Source organism: Taurulus bubalis (assembly GCF_910589615.1).
Source record: "Taurulus bubalis genome assembly, chromosome: 15".
In the NCBI taxonomy this organism is placed as follows: Eukaryota; Metazoa; Chordata; class Actinopteri; order Perciformes; family Cottidae; genus Taurulus; species Taurulus bubalis.
The window spans coordinates 16637592-16656934 of record NC_136603.1 but is presented as its reverse complement, the minus strand read 5'-3'; the positions used below and the strand labels follow the sequence as shown (position 1 = coordinate 16656934).

The window sequence follows — 19343 nt, the reverse complement described above, 5'->3', positions numbered from 1 at the left end:
ATCATAAATAGCTCTTATGGTGCTATTTTACCTCACTAGATTATTTTGTTTTGTGAGAACATTTAAAATATTTTATCGGTTTGTTTCTTTTATATTGATATTCAGCTTTTATTTGTGCTTTATATGCATCACTGTGTCTTTTTTGTCATGTTTTACAAAATATTGTGCTTTGGAATTGTTTGCATTTATTCATTATGTTTCTGTTTTATGTCTTCACCTGTAATTTCATCATGAAGCATTTTAGGCTGCATTTCTTGGATGCTAAATAAGTTAACTTGGTTTTGAAACACCACTTGCTGACAAACATAAAATAATTAAACCAGTCACGTTGCAGGGATCATGTATAAACACACCTGCATCAAGGATGGGTTAGACCCCGTAGTCAGACCTATCTCCACAGAACACTGCGTCAGCACTAAAAAAAGGTCCTGCTATACAAATTCATATTATTGTACGGAAAAAAAACACTCTGGATTGATTATATTTCTCTAAATAAATCACAATGGTCTTGGGAGGCCCTAAGCCCAGAATGCAGCGATGGTGGCCTTGCAAAATAGGTAGCGGAAGGGGAGGAGAGTGCCGGCTGAAACAGGGGAACAATGGCAGGCTTAAACCCCAATGTGTAGTCGGACCGGAGCCCACCAGCTCCAATGCAAAGGTGGTGTTTGAGAATAACAACAATGAAGAGTACTATCAAACCAGCTGAGAAGAGAAAGAGAACACAATATGGCTGTCACGATAGATGTAGTTGGTCCAACTGAAAGCTCCTGAAGAGAAGAAGACATACATATTCTTGAAAAGATATGGGCAAAAGGAGGAGCGAATGGAAAAGGTAGAGGTAGAAGACTTTGGGGATTTAATTCCCAGGAGAATGGATCTCAGGAACAACATCAGAGCTCTCTGTCCAGACTCTCTTTCCTATTGTGGGTTACAATGCAATACCCGAGTAAACTTAGGCTACTGAGTCAAAATGTACTTTTATCAGAGTGCAGCACTGAGAGACAGACTTTATGGCACAATTTCACTTTCCTTGTTACAAAACACACAACTCGTCATAAATCGCATCATAAATACAGATAGTATAGACACAGATAAAGATAGATAGGATGAGGAGCTCAGACATCTGGAGGCAGCTTGGAGTAGAGCCGCTGCTCCTTCACGTCAAAAGGGTCAGATCATGCCTCCTGGACGTCTGCCTTCAGAGGTGTTAAGCGCACATCCCAGACCCAGAACACACTGCTGGGATAACAAATCTCATCTGGCATGTGTTACCCCCAAGGGAGGAAATTGTATTTGTGTGTGACGAAGTTGTGTGTGACAAGTAACTGATGAAATACCCTTTGTTGTAGTGGTTGTCTTTGGTAACATACAAGATTGATCTCTTTCCAAAAAAGTATTTAAAATTGAAATCTGCAGTCGTTTGTGAGAACATTTCCATTTCTTACATGTGTGCTCATTCATTTGTTTTCTTTCATTAATTCAGGATTCTTTTTTGTAATGCATAATCTTGTTTCGTCTCGCACCCGCATCTCTCATTTTTCTGTCCACTCTGCAACTTCAGACCGCTCCCTCTTTTAGCACCCTTTTTCTCTACTCAGCATCCAATAATCCTGCAGTACATACACCTTCCCACCCGCCTGCGTCCCAGTTTTGCCTTTTACCCCACTTCCCCTGCTTTCCCCTCTCTCCTTGTCAGCTCCTGCCACTCGCCCTCAGATGGCATAATCCCTGTCATATTGTCACATTACAGAGTTCAGATGCTAATGGCTGCACTGCTAATCCAGCTGCCGGCAAACCTGGACCTGTGCCCATACCCGCTCTGCCTGGCTCTGTAACAGCTGCGCCTTTGCTCAGTCATGCCAATGATGCACCAGGGATCACAGACACAGAGCAGTCGGGCTGGCAGTGGGAGGACTGGATGCTAAAGTGGACATTACAGGAGAGGGCAGGAGGCCTTACGATATGGTTAGGACTGCAGGAAAAGATATGTGCTGGACAGGAGGGAGACTGAGGACAGAGACGCTGTGTGTGTATGTGTTCACAGAGATGAGGATGCCGGCTGGAGACGGCAGGTCAGGGAAACAAACTTGAAAGTTATTGTGTAAAGCCTTTTTCGCTGCAATGAAATGGAAGTTGTGGCTGTATCCTAAATTAACATTAGGACATTAAAACTCTCAAAACAGAGTGAACGCGGGACAGAAAGCACCAGAATAAAGTCAGTATTCACTAGAGGGAAGTGGATAAGAACAGTACGGTAGTTTATTGAGCTGTGGATGTGAATGAGCCTTGGCAGGCAATTATGGTCATTACTGTCTCTTATAATTTTTCTGAAATGGAAATGTCCCATTCTTAAGAAGCAGGGAATGTACTTAAGCTCCAGAGCATTTGGTGTTTGTTGTGAAGTTGTTCCAACCGCTCTCCCATCCATTAGAGGGGGGAAATCGGTTTGCCTATAATCTAAGTATAACACCACTTATCAAAAATTTAGAGTGAATTAAAATCTCCTCCTTTTCAATAAAACATCTGCCCGCAAACACCATCCCATTAGCGAAAAGCAGGCATTCAGCTACTTCAAAATAATTCAGCTAATTCGGCTGAAACCTCTGGGTTCAATTAGTGATGAATGAAACCTGAAGGAGCAGGAGATGGAGAGGGACACAGAAGTGGAATGAATACATGATCAGGGACACAAGGGCCCTTTTGGGAGAGGTGGTGCCCTTCACCTTTTCACCTTGAACATTACACTCCACTTTCCCACCTATTCTCTCTCTCTCTCTCTCTCTCTCTCTCTCTCTCTCTTTCATACACAACAATGATGACCCTGAAATGTGTGTGTCTGTATGTGTGTTTCAGCCATATGATGGATGGCAACATTAGGCAAATGTCCTGATAATAGATGAGTTGAATACATTTAGATCAACTCAGAATCACAGTGAGCTATGACACAGAGTGATTCGCTCAGTTAATTTGATTGCTGTGTTTTGGGACAAAACCAAACCCAAAACAGGGATGAGCAAATCAAATTTCAAGTTTGAAACAGAATTATCAGATATCATCAGTTGCACAATCAAGGAAACAGAGGCTTGCGATCTCTGATTGTAAAACTGGCCTGAGACAAGAGACACAAACCGCAGACCTTGCACAAACACACAAACTCTCGTCTCAACCTTCCAGTGTGTAAAGAGGGAGACCTTTGACCCCCCCATACTCAAACAGAGCAAAGTTTGAAGAGTGGATGCAAAGCCTGTGTACTCAGCTCTTGAGCACACAGTGGTTCGCCTCCTGACTGTGTGCTCTTGCTGTTTACCTTTCATTAGACTCGGTGATGTGTCAATTACGGTGGAAGCCCTTGAGTTAGAGTAGTATGTTTTCTTCATAATTAACTCACCCATTGCCCATATCTAAACATTTAACAAGAGGATACAAGGGATTGCCAGTCCATTGGATCAACAGACAGATGATATACTTGAGAAAGTGGGGCATTTTGCAGTTGTAGATGTATCTTATTCAAGATCTTGTCAATATTACAACTAGAAAGGTGCACTCAGAGTGCAGATCTCTGCCAGGTGTGTCTGCAACGACCACTGCTGTAGTGTTTGATTGATTAAATACAACAACAAATTGTCTAACCTCAATCTGGACAGCAAGTGTATCAGATATGTTTTTCACCTGCACATCTCAAACAGATACACCCTCATATCAATCCAGATATCTGCACCGGCTCTGTGAAGGAGCATGTCTCAGATCCCAATCACAGGCGTGTCAGCGAGTGTATTTGGGCTTCAAGTCGATTTTTTCTCGATAATACGAATGTAAATGTAAGGTTAATGCCGAAAGTAATGAGTAAGAAGGTAGTCAATGGCACTATAAAACAGGCAACAAAAGGTGTTACGAGAAAGAGGCAGTCACTGCAACCACGAGAGGTCCTTGAGCATGCGGCCATAACGTGCCACCCAACATATTGTGCAGCTTAATGCAGCAGAATGCGAGATTAGCCGTGGACTCACTCACTTACTCACACAAACTGAACAATCGCCTGATTCTCCTGGGGAAGATGCATACATTACAAGGAGGCCGTAGTATGTAGCAGCTGGATAAAATATGCATTCTTTGAGGACATGAACTGTTACTGATGTGATAGATGGTGGTTCTTTTGAAAATGTTTCTTCCCATTGCAGCTCCAAGTTCACTTTGGGCTCCTCAGAAGGCCCTGAGCGTGCAGGTGAACAGTTCACCCAACACACAACACCAACAAGTGTGTGTGAGAGAGAGATGCAAAAGTTTTTTAAACAGAAAATGTAAATGAAAAGAAACCGAGGGAAGAAAGAAAGGGAGTTGAGTCCTTTTCTGTTATTGTTCGGCCTTTATTCCTGGTTTGAAGAGAGGGTCTCGAGGTGAAAGTGGTTGGAAATGTGCACAGAGACGGTTGAAAGGATGAAATGTCCTCCATGATTGGCTGAGACTCCCAGAGGAAAATCGGTGAAGCTTGAGGAAGCCTCTGAGGCTAATCTATCATTAGCATTCTGAAGGAACCACTAGGACTTGGACAGAAAGACACACACACATACACACACACACACACACACACACACACACACACACACACACACACACAAATACAACATTAGCCTGATTGCCACATTTATGCATATTTGCACAAAAGCAAACACACATGAATGTGAGCAAACATTATGCTAAAACACTGCTAAAAAAAAGAGACATCTGAATGAGCAAGTCCCCTGTTCAACCCGAGGTGAACCCACAGAAGCAATAAGCGTCAACAAATTCTACATTGATTTAATCTAAAACGGCAATTATTAATCAATCAAGAGAAAAGGTCTACACAGTCTATTTTGAGAATAGATTACTCGTCATTTTAGAAGCAAAACACATTTAATGATTCAAGCTCCTCAAATGTAAAGATTCACAGATTTAGATAATATTACATTAAATAGTTTAAACGTATTTCAGTATAGCTGTCCTGAATGTCATTTTTGGAGCTTTCAAGCTCCAGTGAGAAATATTTGAGGATATTTGAAGCTTCAACGGAAAGAACATTGTATTTTACTTGCCATTATTGTCCAATTGGGGGATGAAGACAACAAATCATCCAGGCAAATACTGATTTGCTTGGATGATTGTTATCATCATCCAAGTTGATTACCATGGCAACGGTGAAAGCTTCAAAGCTTCGATGGATTCAGGTCAGCCTTAGGTTTGAGACTGTTGGCCGGATAAAATAACACAAAAGAAGACATCGCCTTGGGCTGTGGGAAACTGGGAAAGACATTTCTCACCTTTATCGGATGTCTTATAAACCAAACGATTATTGGAGAAAAACCAATGCAATCAATATTATCTACAGCGAGAGAAGATACATTTGAACTAAAGTAGAACTAAGTTGATCAAACGGTCTATGACGTGGTAAATCCACCACATGAAACAATAAGTAAGTAAGTAGTCTTCACAGAAGACGTACACAGGAAATAAATTATATCAATCAAGGAAAAAAGGGCTAAAACCAAGATATCATATGATGCACACACAATACACATGAACAGAGTTTAATTCTTCTGGTCCAGAGTATGGTAAACACAATGAGGTCTGTTCCAGTAATGAGGGACTCAGTCAGTCCCTCAGAGCTCACTTCATACAGCTGGAGGACCTGCACAACCCCCTCTCATTTACCACTTTACTGTACATCTCTCTCTCTCTCTCTCTCTCTCTCTCTCTCTCTCTCTCGCCCCTGCTGCCTCTGCATCAAAACTTGTTCTCTTGATCTATCCTAGAGGTTCTCTCACTTCTCTCCTTCATCTTTTGTTGCCTCGTCTCTTCTCTTCTTCGCCTCTTCTTTCTCTCCGCTTCCATGTATCAACCTCCTTATTTATGTAAATCCATTTGCTGTGAGAATGAAGCTTGTCTAATGTCCTGAACACTGCTGGATTTCATGCCATTTCTTCCCGGTAACGTTAGAATAATGAAAATGTAAATAGCGTTAAGCTGGGTAGCTTAAGACAACCTCTTAATGAAGGCAGAGAGAGGGACAGCGAGGGAGAGAGAGAGACAGTGAGGGAGAGCGTAGGCATGTTTAGCTTCAAAAGAGTCCAGACGTTACAGGCTACAACATCGTATACAGCAAGCCACTGAAGCGTGTGTATGGGAACCAGCTCGGAAACGGACTCTCGGAAAGTGACATTTCAAGCGGTGTGCCCCAAACACCTTTCTCTCTCTCTCTCTCTCTCTCTCTCTCTCTCTCTCTCTCTCTCTCTCTCTCTCTCTCTCGCACTTGTTTGTGTCTTCAGGATTTTCTTATGGTTGCCAGTCAATCTTGAGGGAACAATCCCAGGCTGTGAACAGAGGAGATGTTAATCAGGCTTTTGTTTTGCCTCACTCTGAAGTGTCTGTCCATTAGAGGGATAAAGCTAATATTACGTGAGCATTGCTGTTATCAATATTCCCTCTGCCTCCAACACTCGCGTTGCTTTTTACACACATACGCTTAAGTGAGTGTGTGGTGGGGGAGAAGGGGGGGCAGTTATGTAAGAACGGATCCAGGAGGGCTTCCCTTGAGGCTTTGCAGCGAAAGGGAAAGGAAAGAGAAAAGGAGAGAAACACGGAGGATGTGAACAAAGAAAAACACAGGAAATGAGGGCAGAGGTGCACAAAGGTGACCTCTCATATGCCGCTGATGAAAATATTGAGTCAGGGAAATGATGGGGCGGGGGGAGGGGAACAGAATAAACCAGAATAATTAGTGATTTCAAACAGTGATTAAAAGACAGGCGGAGGGAAACAATCGAGGCAGAGAGAAGAATTAAAATGCAAAATGAATTAAACTGGAAGAGAGGTTTTGCTTTTGTTTCAGGAATACTTTCCCAACAAAGCTAAGTGTTCGCTATCACCTTTATAAATGTCCTGTGCCTCTATAAAGATTGTGAATCTACATCGACTGCAAAACAGCATGTGTGTCCTTCCTATGGTGCTCAACCTTGGGATAACTCTGCATTAGCACATCAGGCTGTTAAGTCAATCCCAGAGCTACTCAGCGAAACAGACCATTGGCTTGATCTTTGATTATAAAAGCCTGCCAGGCTGGCAAGTTAATCCTGGAGCGGAGTAGGCCAATCAAGTTGTCAGGCCAGGCTCACCGTCAATAACACATTCAGGTCAGGCACAAAGGCATGGGGAAGACCTAATCCGGTCACGGCAAAAATCCACCAAAATCTGATAGAAATATCAAACAGTGAACGTATAGAGCCATATGTATGTGCAAAGAAGTATAGCCTTTAAAATATATATTCATTTGGAAAAAGTACAAAATCAATAAAGGATCGGGGAGTTTGCGGGATAACTTGTTATAGCTGTCTTTTTTTATTGATCGCCATCCGAGCTCAGGCTCTTGACAACGTGAAGCAGGAGAAAGGTTATTGTGCAGTCACCAGAACCACCCACATCTGCAGTGGCACAGAAAGATGAACTCGGAGCAGAACATCGAGACACGAGTGGAGGCAGCGAAGGACGAGGGAGGCGGTGCTGTGGCAACAAGAGGAGTGGAAGGAGGCAAAGAAAGAGGAACAGATCGAACGGAATAAAGAGTGATGGAGAGAAACCGAGAGACGGAGGCAGACAGGGAGACAGCACTATTTACGGTAGATTAGTTGTTATGGTGATAAGCAGGAGGGAGAAAAAAGGACGTAGTTGTCAGGGTGATGGGGCTGCACTGGGCTACTAATGACATGTAAAAATAACTGTGCTTAGATTTTGCCCTACCTTTGCAAAAAAACAAAAGCGGACACACACAAACATGCTCAGATGAATCCACAGAAAGACAAAGCAGTCTGTTGAAGCAGGCTCCTCTCATTAGCATTGGGAGACGTACTAAGATTCCTCCCCCACATTCGCTGCATGGAGCTCACTTTTTTCTATCTTTTTGCCTAATGAGAGATGGTAGATAGACACACATACACACGCACACACTGGGGATGTGTATGTGTGTGTGTGTGTGTGTGTGTGTGTGTGTGTGTGTTTGTTCCTGTGTGTAATGTAACCCTTGTAGCTCTGTGCTTCTGAAGGTCTGATGACAGCAACTGAGTGCATATCTTTGACAGAAGATGGCAGAGGACTTTGGGTAATTGTAGTTTAAATGGCCTGAAGGGGATTCTAGAATGTTGGTCTTTGAAGTTTTCCTGCCTGCGGTGTAACCTCTGGGTTTTCCGAAGGCATCAGATGTATGTACATCACTGTCAAGCAACAATCAAACACACCTCCATATGCCAAGTGCCAACAAACAGTACCTCAGTTATGTCAATAAGTACACATACTGAATGTTGACTTAAAGCTTTGACAGTAGTATATTCCTGAGGACCTTGTGGTTATTGTGTTTACAATTAATGCTCAATTTAGACTTCTACTCCACTGCATCTTGTAGGGGAAATACTTTTATATTTTCATATTTTATCGACAAACAGTTTAAAGAATATGATGCATTATCGATGAAAGAACCAAACATTATACTGTCTAACAAACTCCAGCTACAGTGTAACAATGTTGTTAACATGCTAATCAAACAATATAATGTATAGTAAATAAACAATAATAGGAGCCATTCTGCATGAGGGCTACTTTTACTTTAGATATTTCAAAACTTGTTTGTAACATTCCAGAGTCCGCTATGTTGCTCCACCAAGTTTCCTCAGCTATTAGTGCTAGTCAGTGTGTTGGCTGCCTCAGCTCTTCTACACTCTTGGCACACGGGAGAAGAATCATTTGTTTAGAATCTGCAACTTCAGTGCTACAGTAGATTCTGACAAATCCTACACACACTGGCCCTTTAAGTAGATTCTGATGATAATACTTCCAGGATGTGCTTTTATACTATTTTGACATTAACTCAAGTAAATAATCAGAACACTTTATAATCTGAAAAATAAAATAAAATCAGCACAGGAATTGCATGTTCATACTGATAAATGAGCCAACATACAACACTCAAGAGAAATGAGATATCACAACACATTCAGACACAGAGCACACACTTTCCTACCACATCACAGAAAATGCCTTGATGTCGATAAAAACATCTCGTGGCACTTCCCCTCATTTACCAACATTTAATTAACTGGCAATCTATTTCTGTAGTATACATATAACCCCACTCAATTAAACACACACTCTCACAAACACACACACACACACACACACACACACACACACACACACACACACACACACACACAGTGTGCATATGCTGTGCTGCATTTTACAATATATTTTACTTGTGCCACAAACATGAATGATTCCCCAGCATAATTGCTTCATTATCAGCGAAGACCAGCACACACATATCAAACCACTCCTCTCCCTAATCATCTGTTCATTTTGGTATATATGGCCTCCCTCCTCCACACACCACACCTGTCACACATGGTTGTAATGTCCCTGAGCATACAGCGTACAACAACAGGAGCGAGTACCATCCTCGACAATGATGGTCTATGGATGGAAACTGTTCCAGGCGATTTAAAGACGTACTTACTGCCACGAGGTTTTCTCAAGTGTAACCTTTTACCTGGCCCTTGACACAAGTCTTGCACTTAGTGTGTATCACTGAAAACATTAAGACATCCTCCGCATCGTTTTATACTCTTGCCTTCAAACTTTCAACAGAGGCACAAACCAATGAACAACTTCCTTGCTCTTTACTTTGGTGGGCAAAATAATGATGCAGTCCAACGCAAACCTCTACCTTCCCATAAAAACCACAGCATTGTAGCTTGATTGCCTGCTTAAGCTGGTCTATCTTCAGGCTGTGCAGCTGTTGTGAACCGAGCAAAGAGAACAGGCTTCCCATCTACACAATGCACCATCCAGGGGCAGTCTGGCGCGCCACAAGAAAGCCATTTAATCTCCAGTAGTCTGCATGTGATCAATCTCCCGGCACAGTGTTACTGCAGCGCCGGCCATTCCTCATCATTTAGAGAGAGCGGTATTGACCAGGCCACGACAGCCTCCGTGGTGCATTTGTGTGTGTTGTGATCCAGCGGGAAAGAATGAACAGAATTGTCAGGTGTATACAACACATCACGTGTTTGTTTCTCCATTAAGTGTTTGTATCTGCATGCACATGTATGTCTGCGTGTGACAAGGGAATGTGCGTATATCAGAGGGGCAAAAACCGCAGGATAGCAAACACGCGTATTGATATATTGATGTCTTGTGGGCTGATACGGCAGGCCATATTCTCCACTTATCATCAATACACCCTTAGTTAGATATTCCTGCGTCGTGGCTTACATAAAACAAAACAAAAAAAGCAGGCACAAGGACATTCACAGCATCGTTAAGGAGCATCAAATGCAGTTGACTTAGCACGATGGGGAAAAAGGAGAGAAGAGGCAGAAACTACTCTTGAATATGTAGCATCATTTTAGACTTGTCAAGTTGAAGGTTCGCGGTGATCAATCGTTTAACTTGAGACTGGCTGCAAGTTATATATTAGTGTCCACAAATGTCAATGTGGACAGTTGATTTGTCAATAAACTGTTAGACTCTTTTCCTGCACAAGCATCTAGAATGCCTCGGGGGTATGAGACAGGCATGTCCAGCTGAGACAAGGTCTCACTGCGCCTTATTTGTGTGGGTCATTTAGCCTATCTGCTTGACAGAGAAAACGTATAGACAAGCACATTTCAGTTTTTGAAGTGTCATAGAAATTGCACCAGTATGATTTGTGCAATGAAAGGTGCTGAGACAAATAAATTAACTGACTGGATTTTGTGTTCCTGTCCCCTTACTTATCGCGGGGTTATTCAGGCGTCAGCTCCACAGACTTCATCCCCCACACTGCCTTGGGGCCATGTCAGATTTACAGTTATCCATGACGGGCTCTTATCAGGGATTTGGAGCAGGACTTTGCAAAGTCATCTAGAATATTGTCTGTATCGTTTTTTTATCCCCGCTCAGAGAAACAGCAAGAGGCCAAGGTTGGGATACCACAAGTCACGCACGGAGAAACTTTCAGATGAATACAATCACACACACACACACACACACACACACACACACCTGACATATCCTGCTGGGATCATAGCAATGGCCTGTCATATCAGAGTATGTAGACAGCGAGCTGACTGCAGTGGCTTTTGGGACACTCCTACGCTACATTAGGCCAGCAGTCACAGCTGGTACCACTCCGTGCAGCTCGGAGTCGTATCTCTTTAAAGTTTTTGGCGTATGAATTAGAGGCTCATTTACATCCATTGAGGCTGAGTTTGAGATACAAATCTAAAAATAAAACATTTTGTTTTTCAACTGACCATCAAAGAAAAACTGACAGGTGTTTTTGCACCTTTCACAACAGGGCAGATAAAAACAAGCATTAAAAAAAAAGCATTCAATTAGATTTTGTTTTGGAATTGTTGTGTCTAGGATTAGTGTCCAATTTTGTGTATTTCTTGCTGAGAGGTTATCCTTTCACGTACATTGTACCTTTAAAGTGGAGTCAATAATCCCATTAAAGGCAGTTGAATCAACTCAAGCCCATATTTACTGTAAGATAGTGCCTCTACTGGGTAAAGGGCAAGACACGGCGCAGCTCCCATTCTTGTATTTGAGTTGAGTGCAGAGTGTTGTTTTCCTCTGCAACATGTTCACTCATCCCTGCAGGCTGTGTTTAAGAGCCATTATGCCGGCTAACAGACCGGTCAGCAGGCCTTGGATGTGTTTAGTGATGTGGATTCTCTCATGACATTTGGAGTGCATAAATGGACAAAGTGTTCATGTGGCGTTGTATTTTTTTGTCTCCGTATAGGACAGCCGACGTTGTGATGGAGCCGAGTCGCAGCTGTGAGCTATTCATAATCAGGACTATTGTCCGTTTACTTCCTGGCAGTGAGCCTGGGGCAAAAGGCAACGCACGCTGGGCGTCTATGAACCATTCTCATGGTGATATACTACACTCAACCTTTGACCAAGGTGACACTGATTGATGGGCAGGTAGTCCCAGTACAGCGCTCAGCCTCTGTACATGCTGAGCGGTAGAAAAGAACATTCTAAAAACGGAAAGGTTACTCACCATATCCCAACGGATTTAACCAAGGGTATGTAAAACACACTTCTGCATCATATCTCAAATCGTATATAACATTCTGAAGTGAGGTGTCAGAAATGTGGTTAGAATACCGCTGCTAAAAATCATTCCAAAGTATATTTGGATTTAGTTGGTGAGCTTGGTGAGACACTTCTTTCAGCCTAAAATTACAACAAGTGGCAGTTGGCTTTCTTGGTCACATAGTATGTTGACATTACATTACATTTCATTTAGCTGGCGCTTTTATCCAAAGCGACTTACAATAAGTGCATTCAACCATGAGTACAAACTCAGAACAACAAGAATCAAGAAAGTACAATTTCTTCAAGAAAGCAAAACTACAAAGTGCTATAAGTAAGTGCCATTTAAGTGCTCCCAATGTGCTATTAAAGTGCTATTTTCTTTATTCAAGGTATAGTTGGAAAAGATGTGTTTTTAGTTTGCGGTGGAAGATGTCGAGACTTTCTGCTGTGCTGATGTCAATGGGGAGCTCGTTCCACCATTGAGGAGCCAGGACAGCAGACAGTCGTGACAATGAAATCTTCCGCAATTACTGAAAAACAACAGAGGTCACACATTGTGAATAAAGAGAGATTTATATGTACAATAAGTCTCAAAAAGCTTTATAATTGGAATGTTCTCATGCCATTCATATGTGCAGTGAGTCCTTCATCCCACAAAGCTCAGTAAAACTAGGCATGCTTCTTTTCTGATTTTTCAGATCCAAGTGGACACTTCTGAGAACCTGATGGACCAAGTCCTGAATCCAGATTATTCCCTTTGTTGTGGCCTCTCTGGATGTCATGTCAGGGTGGGCTACGTCCTTAAATCAGTTAGGAATCAACCTCAAAACGTGTATAGAGTTGGGAATGTTGCTTCAGATGACATTGGGTGTGTTTTTGAGAAGACTAAGGGGAATGTTGTCTGTCCAAGGCCAAAACCGGAAAAGGAACAGTGGTTTATTCGGTTGATCTCTAACTTCCACAGTGATAATTGTCTTATTATAAAACATATAGACACACAGCTTAAAGATACTAACACATTTATTATCTTTATTTATATTTATTTAGAATAGATAGTGGGTGATGAGGTGGTCTTGCTGTAAAAGTTGTATTGCTTCGCTGGTGAGAACATCTAATTGACAAAACACACCGGTAATGTATGTTGTGTCACAACCCACGCACCCATTGTTTTCTATGTAAGCCCACCCACCAGCGATGTCTTGATGTGTGTCATTGTGGGTTGATGCACATCAATTGGTAGGGATATCCCACTGTGCCGTTTCCCAGCCTGTTGTGTACAGTTCATTTCCCCTCATTGTGCATGTTTTTTTTATCGTGTCCTTCACAAGATGTTGAACTATTATCGTATTGTCATTCTTGATTCATCCATTACTAGTTTTTCAATCACTTGACGATCTTGCAAAAACTGTGAGATGCCTGTGTGAAGTTATCACAGTCCAAAAAATATGATTTTGAACCTTTCTTTGTGTTAGAGCAGCCACAACAATAGAAACCATTCCTCTGACTCTGAAATCTAAACGAAGAAAAGAAGTTGTGCAGAGATTTACTTGATAAAAGACTGACGGATCATTCATAGATCCATTTTGGCCTCAAGCTAATCCATTTATCCTTGTAGAAATACTTTTAAACACAATTTAAATACTTTTAAACACATTTTTCTGTACCTTTTCTTCTTGATCCCTCCATTTTCTTGCTCTTAACCATGTGTGACAATGCATGGCATTACTCTGTGCAGACCACCATGTTTTGTGCATTGTTCTTACCCATATGTAACATTATTCAGAGTGGCTCTCAGCCTGCTGAACTGGTAATTGGGTTTGTGAGCAGACAGCGACCCCAGTTAAAGAGTCACTGTCTTGTCTGATTAAAGTCTGGGTCTTTATGGGCTAATCTCCAGCAAAGAGACTGCAACAGGCCCGCTCAGGTCTGACTGGGCCGGTCCGGGTCGGACCGAGAAGGAGACGATTGGAGTATGACGGATGGACCCTGACAGCTGCTCAGAGTCCCTGCGAGTGAATCTCACGCAGTGTCAGCACGGCATGGTCAGCCCACTGCACAATCACATCGAGGTGAGAAGACATACTGAGCAGAACGCCTGGAGTAAAAACCCTCATTTGCAACAGCAGAGCATACACACATTCCAAGATGTGGGTCAACTACGACCTGTGTATTAACAGCTCAAACATCCACAGACGTGTGCGAAACCAAAAAACAGCAATCTACCACAATTGATATCCAATTCTGCTGAGCCAGACTGTTCATTAAATCCATGAGCAGTGCAAAGCGTGGCACAAAGAACGAAGGAATCAGAGACACATGCAACCTCCACACCTTTGGGAAACTCATTAGTCCAAGTAATACGGGCCCAAGCAGACCCCACATTGAATAATTGTTGGATTTTGGAGCACTATAAACTCTAGGAATTCCTTCCGGACGTTGGGAGAGAAAATCAATTGAACATCTGATTTATCCACTGTCTCTTGAGGGCTAATCAAGGCCTCAGCTGATCCTCACCATAACTATTCAAGGTTGTGGAGCCAAATTCCCTATTCCTCGTGCAATTCTACAGAAACAATAAGAGTATTCCCATCTGATACCAAATGCCCAATAAACCTTTCATAAGAACAATAATCCCAAAAAATGTCTCTTTCTTTTTCTCTAACTTTCTTCTCCTTTTGGAGTTGTGCTAACACATTTCAGTTTGGATTCAACCATAATAATAACTACCTATAAATGACTTTGACCTCGGTACAATTAAGAAGCCAGAGGTGGTCCTTGGGAGGCAACTTAATAGCAGTCATGAGAGTCCAGCTGCTCCATCTCTTTCATGCCCAGCACATGAAGACAAATATCACAAACCTTTGAACCAGAAAACAATCACCCAACAGGGACTGTGTCAGCCAATTAATCTCCTTTACTACCACATTTCATCTTTACCACAGACACCCAAACCATCATCCCGTTCAATTTGTCTGAGACTAGTATGGAGAGGGCGATAGAGTAAGGCAGAAAAATTAATTTGACACGTCTGAGAGCAACACAATTTAATAAAGTACAAAATAAGATACTGAAATCACAACACTTGCAATGTCAGCACTGATGAAAGGCTGGCGGAAGCAAAAAATGGGTTTCCGGGGGTTCGCAAACAAAGATTACAAAGAAACAATGTAGTATGTGTGTGAGAGAGAGAGAGAGAGAGAAAGAGAGAGAGAGAGAGAGAGAGAGAGAGAGAGAGAAAGAGAGAGAAAGAGAGCGTCCGTGTCCATGTCCCAGATTACAAGTTTAATGTGAATGTCTGATTTTCCACATGGCTCTATTCATAATCTTTCTGACAGACAGAGAAGCCTTTAAAAGTGTCATTAAATAGCCAAACGGCCCTGTGACGCTGCATCTCCTTTAAGGGGGGGGGGGGGGGGGGGGCGAGATATTGACATTACTGCTATCGATATTTGACCAAAGGCCCAAGGACCCACTTGAGTGATCTGATGAGCTGTCCGGTCTGGTCTCCACGGATAATAGTTGAACAGATATCGAGATAAATTGACTCATTCTGTTAATGTGTTATATATGAGAGTAATTTTGTTATTAAAGTTAAATGACCGAAGCCATTATGTACTGTGACTTGGATAATCAAAGTGCCAGAGATTATCTCAATACAAAACTGCTAAATCAATTATATGTCATTGATCGTTTTAAGCAGTCTTTAGGGCCTGATCAGGCTAATAGGCTGATTTCACTGACATGAGCTTAGTCTTGTGTCTTACCTTTTAATTTCGCTAATTGCAGGTATGATTACTGTCTTGAACAACTACGGTGAGCAGGGGTCTTCTAAAGACAGAAAGTGTCAACACGCCTGGTACATCAGGGCATAGATATACATGCAAGTGTTCGGGTCTGCTTATTCAGAATTTTGTTGGTTGGAAATTACACTTAAACTTAGATCAACTTCTGCCACATCGACCGATAGCCAGCCACCTTGACCGCGTTGATCTTTGAGTCGACTGGGTGCCGAACAGTCCGAAATGGAGGAAGCTGTCGTAGCTTGTTAGCGATGCTGCACGATCCGGTTCTATTTAATGTCCTCTGGCAGAGTATATACTGCTCCACTGAAGAATAATGGTTTGTAGACAGTTGTGAGTCAAATGTGCAAATACATTTTCATGAATGTATTGTACTTTTAGAGAGTGGCCAAGCTAACTTTGCTTGCAGAGCTTTTTTCCCCAGCAGTAAGTCTTCCTTGAGTGAAAGGATGTACAATCCTGACACAGAGCTTTAGCTACAGTATAGCTGCAGCCAACCAGCCCCCGCAAATCCGCCACAGTATATAAAATTGTTTCCTGAGGGTGTTTTTTTCTTCTTCTGTATAATAGGCGTATGGGTAAGTGTGTCTGTATTCTGTGTCACTGAGCATCTTCTTTGCGGGTTGAGGCACATTATTTATTGATAAGTTGCCCTTCTGCTCTTTGTACCCGTGTCTGTAGGTGTGCTTCCTTCAATATAAAACCTTAATCTAAAGGTCAGTCCTTAAATCTTCGGACATGGCCAGTCATGTCTGCAGTACAAACACACACACACACACACACACACACACACACACACACACACACACACACACACACACACACACACACACACACACACACACACAAAACCCAGCGTGTCTTTAGCACACACACACCCACATACGCACACAAACATGCACTTTCCTGAATGCAACCAATTGATTTTAGTATTGTCTTTCATGAATTTACCTGCAGAGTGACATTTTTTTACTAGTATTGAATTATTATGTAAATACAGAGTGCCAAAGAAGTACATTATACACTGTTACCCACAAGGCACTCTGTAATGGCAGCTTGTCTTCACAGTGTTGTAACTGGCTACCTGAATTCCTTTATGTATTCCTGTCATGAAAAGCTTCTACCTTCAATCTTTTTTACTCTCCATTTTCTCTTTTGACCTTTGCATTTGTTCACAATTGATGCTCAATTTGCTGGCATTTAGAGCCAAAATGAGTTTCACAGTAACCCTTGGTGACCTAGTCACTGAGCAATTGGATCATTTGGTAGCTGTCAATCTCTCTAGATTGTGGTAGGTCTAGCTAATTATAAGAAGTACAGTGAATATATTTTCATTTATTAAAATGCTCTTCACCTAAGACGCACTTATATCTAAATTGCTCAACAGTGCTTCCATTTTCTTGTGGGAGTCGTTTTCACAGAGATATGGGAAGGGCATCGTCCTTGGCAATTGCTCATCTAAATTGTTCATCTTTTTAAAGAATGCAACACACACACACACACACACGCACACACACACACACACACACACACACACACACACACACGCACACACACACACACACACTTGCAGAAAGACACCAGTATTCTCTCGTAGAATCACGTTGTTTAGTGTGCCATTAGGCACAATGATAGCAATAAACAACAATTAAAGATTTTTCACCAGCTAAATAGAGTCCAACAGTGACACTCATTGTGATTCAAGGTCTAGACTTTGAGTTTAGTGTAGACAGAAGTTCATAAAAGAGGAGCGCAAGGAAATGATTTACTTATGTCTGTGAAATTTTCCAGAAACCTCCAAATTAAATCAATGGTGCCGCCAGCCATTGATGGTTGGCGGCTACAATAAGATGCAGACACAACACTGGAACAGACTCACATACGTACATTAGAAAACAGCCATTGAAATACATTAACATACAAAGGGTGCATGCACAGGCTTCAGACATACAAAAAAGGAGGTGTGGTAAATACCTGAGCCTCTCTTAGAGACAACCTTTACACTCTTGGACAGCGTGATGTACAGCAGGATCAGCAGAGGGCTGGGAGGTCTCATCTTAGCCCCCCCGTCCTCACAGCCTGAAGGAGATGAGACATGGGCAGGGCGAAGGAAGGATGGCAGTAGAGAGAAAAAGAGAAAGTGAGTGGTCAGTCATTGCTTGTACAGGAGATCAAGCACCTCCATGTTGCTTCTAGACAAGAGTAAGTGTAACTGTGGAGGGGTGTTCTGCGCAAACAATACAGGCGAACACACCTGGACACTTGCTTTAACATAACATTTTACGCAAAACCAAAGGGTATCTTTCTTGTAATGATTTCCTCCCATGATTGCAATTGAGATGGGTAATCATGGCGGGGATATATTTCATGAGAAACCAATCCCTAAGATGCTGACAAATCGATAAAGAAATAATTACATGTGTAAGAAACACCACTTTAGGTAGCCGGCTTCATTAAAAACAGGGGGGACCTTGAAAGGAATTTCAAATTATCACCTTGTGACTCACGGAGATGCGACACATATCCCACCCATATCCCATATCGACTCATCCATCATATTAATTGATGGAGGTGACTCCTTCTCCACTCCTCTTCCTCTCAGTAAATTACATAATCTTACATGTAGTAATTACCTTCTAATAGCCGGGTCCTGAAACAGAGCCGGTGCTGCTGTATAAATGTGATGTTAAATTATAAAAAAAAGAATACACTCATCAAAGTAACATTTTATTAGCTTAGAGAGCTAGCCGATGGCAATACCCTTCAACATCAACTGTGATAAAAGCCTGACAGATTCAACAAGACACACATGAAGACATTAGAAAGTGAAATTACTGAAAGTTTATAATTACAGAGACGGAACAGTTCAATATTTTTGGAAATACACATGTTTGTTTTCTAGACACGATTGATACCACTCTCTTGAAGCAGCTGTTTAGCTTAGCTTAGCATTAAGACGGAAAGCAATGGAAACAGCTTGCCTTGCTCTGCATTACAGTAGCAAAATCTGCCTACCAGCATGTCCAAAGCTTCATTTTAATAATTAACACTACTAATTCTTGGCCAGGACCAGTTGTCATCAGGCTCCAAGAATTTGCAATACATAAGATGATATTTAGGAAGCTTTAGTAGTTCTGGTAGGCAGATGTTGTTACATTTTGACAGAGCCAGGCTTTCCAGTCTTTGTGCTCTAGCTAAGTTAGCTAGTTGCTGTCAGTAGGTTCATATTGACCAATACCGATACGTCTGTCATCTCAACTACCTCTTGGCAAGAAAGCAAATAAGCAGATCATTAAAAATGCAGAACTATTCCTGTAAGTTGGGGAAAGACCCATTTTCTTGTTTCATTCTAAACACAGACGGCAGCAGAGAAGCAAAAGGTGAAGGTGGCGGCATTATCAGTGCCCTCAATCTACTAAAGCTGCCAGTCTG

The 19343-nt window shown here is 42.0% G+C and overlaps 1 protein-coding gene across 1 annotated transcript in view; it reads right to left on the bottom strand.

Annotated features, from left to right (window-relative positions):
• Positions 1 to 17967, bottom strand: part of il1rapl1a (interleukin 1 receptor accessory protein-like 1a) — a gene marked incomplete at both ends in the record, with an annotated part of 125756 nt that extends 107789 nt beyond the window's left edge. Inside the window, one exon of the mRNA XM_079230480.1 lies at positions 17886 to 17967. Coding sequence (XP_079086606.1) covers positions 17886 to 17967 — 82 coding nt within the window. The remainder of the gene's footprint in view (positions 1 to 17885) is intronic.
• Positions 17968 to 19343: the final 1376 nt, after the last annotated feature.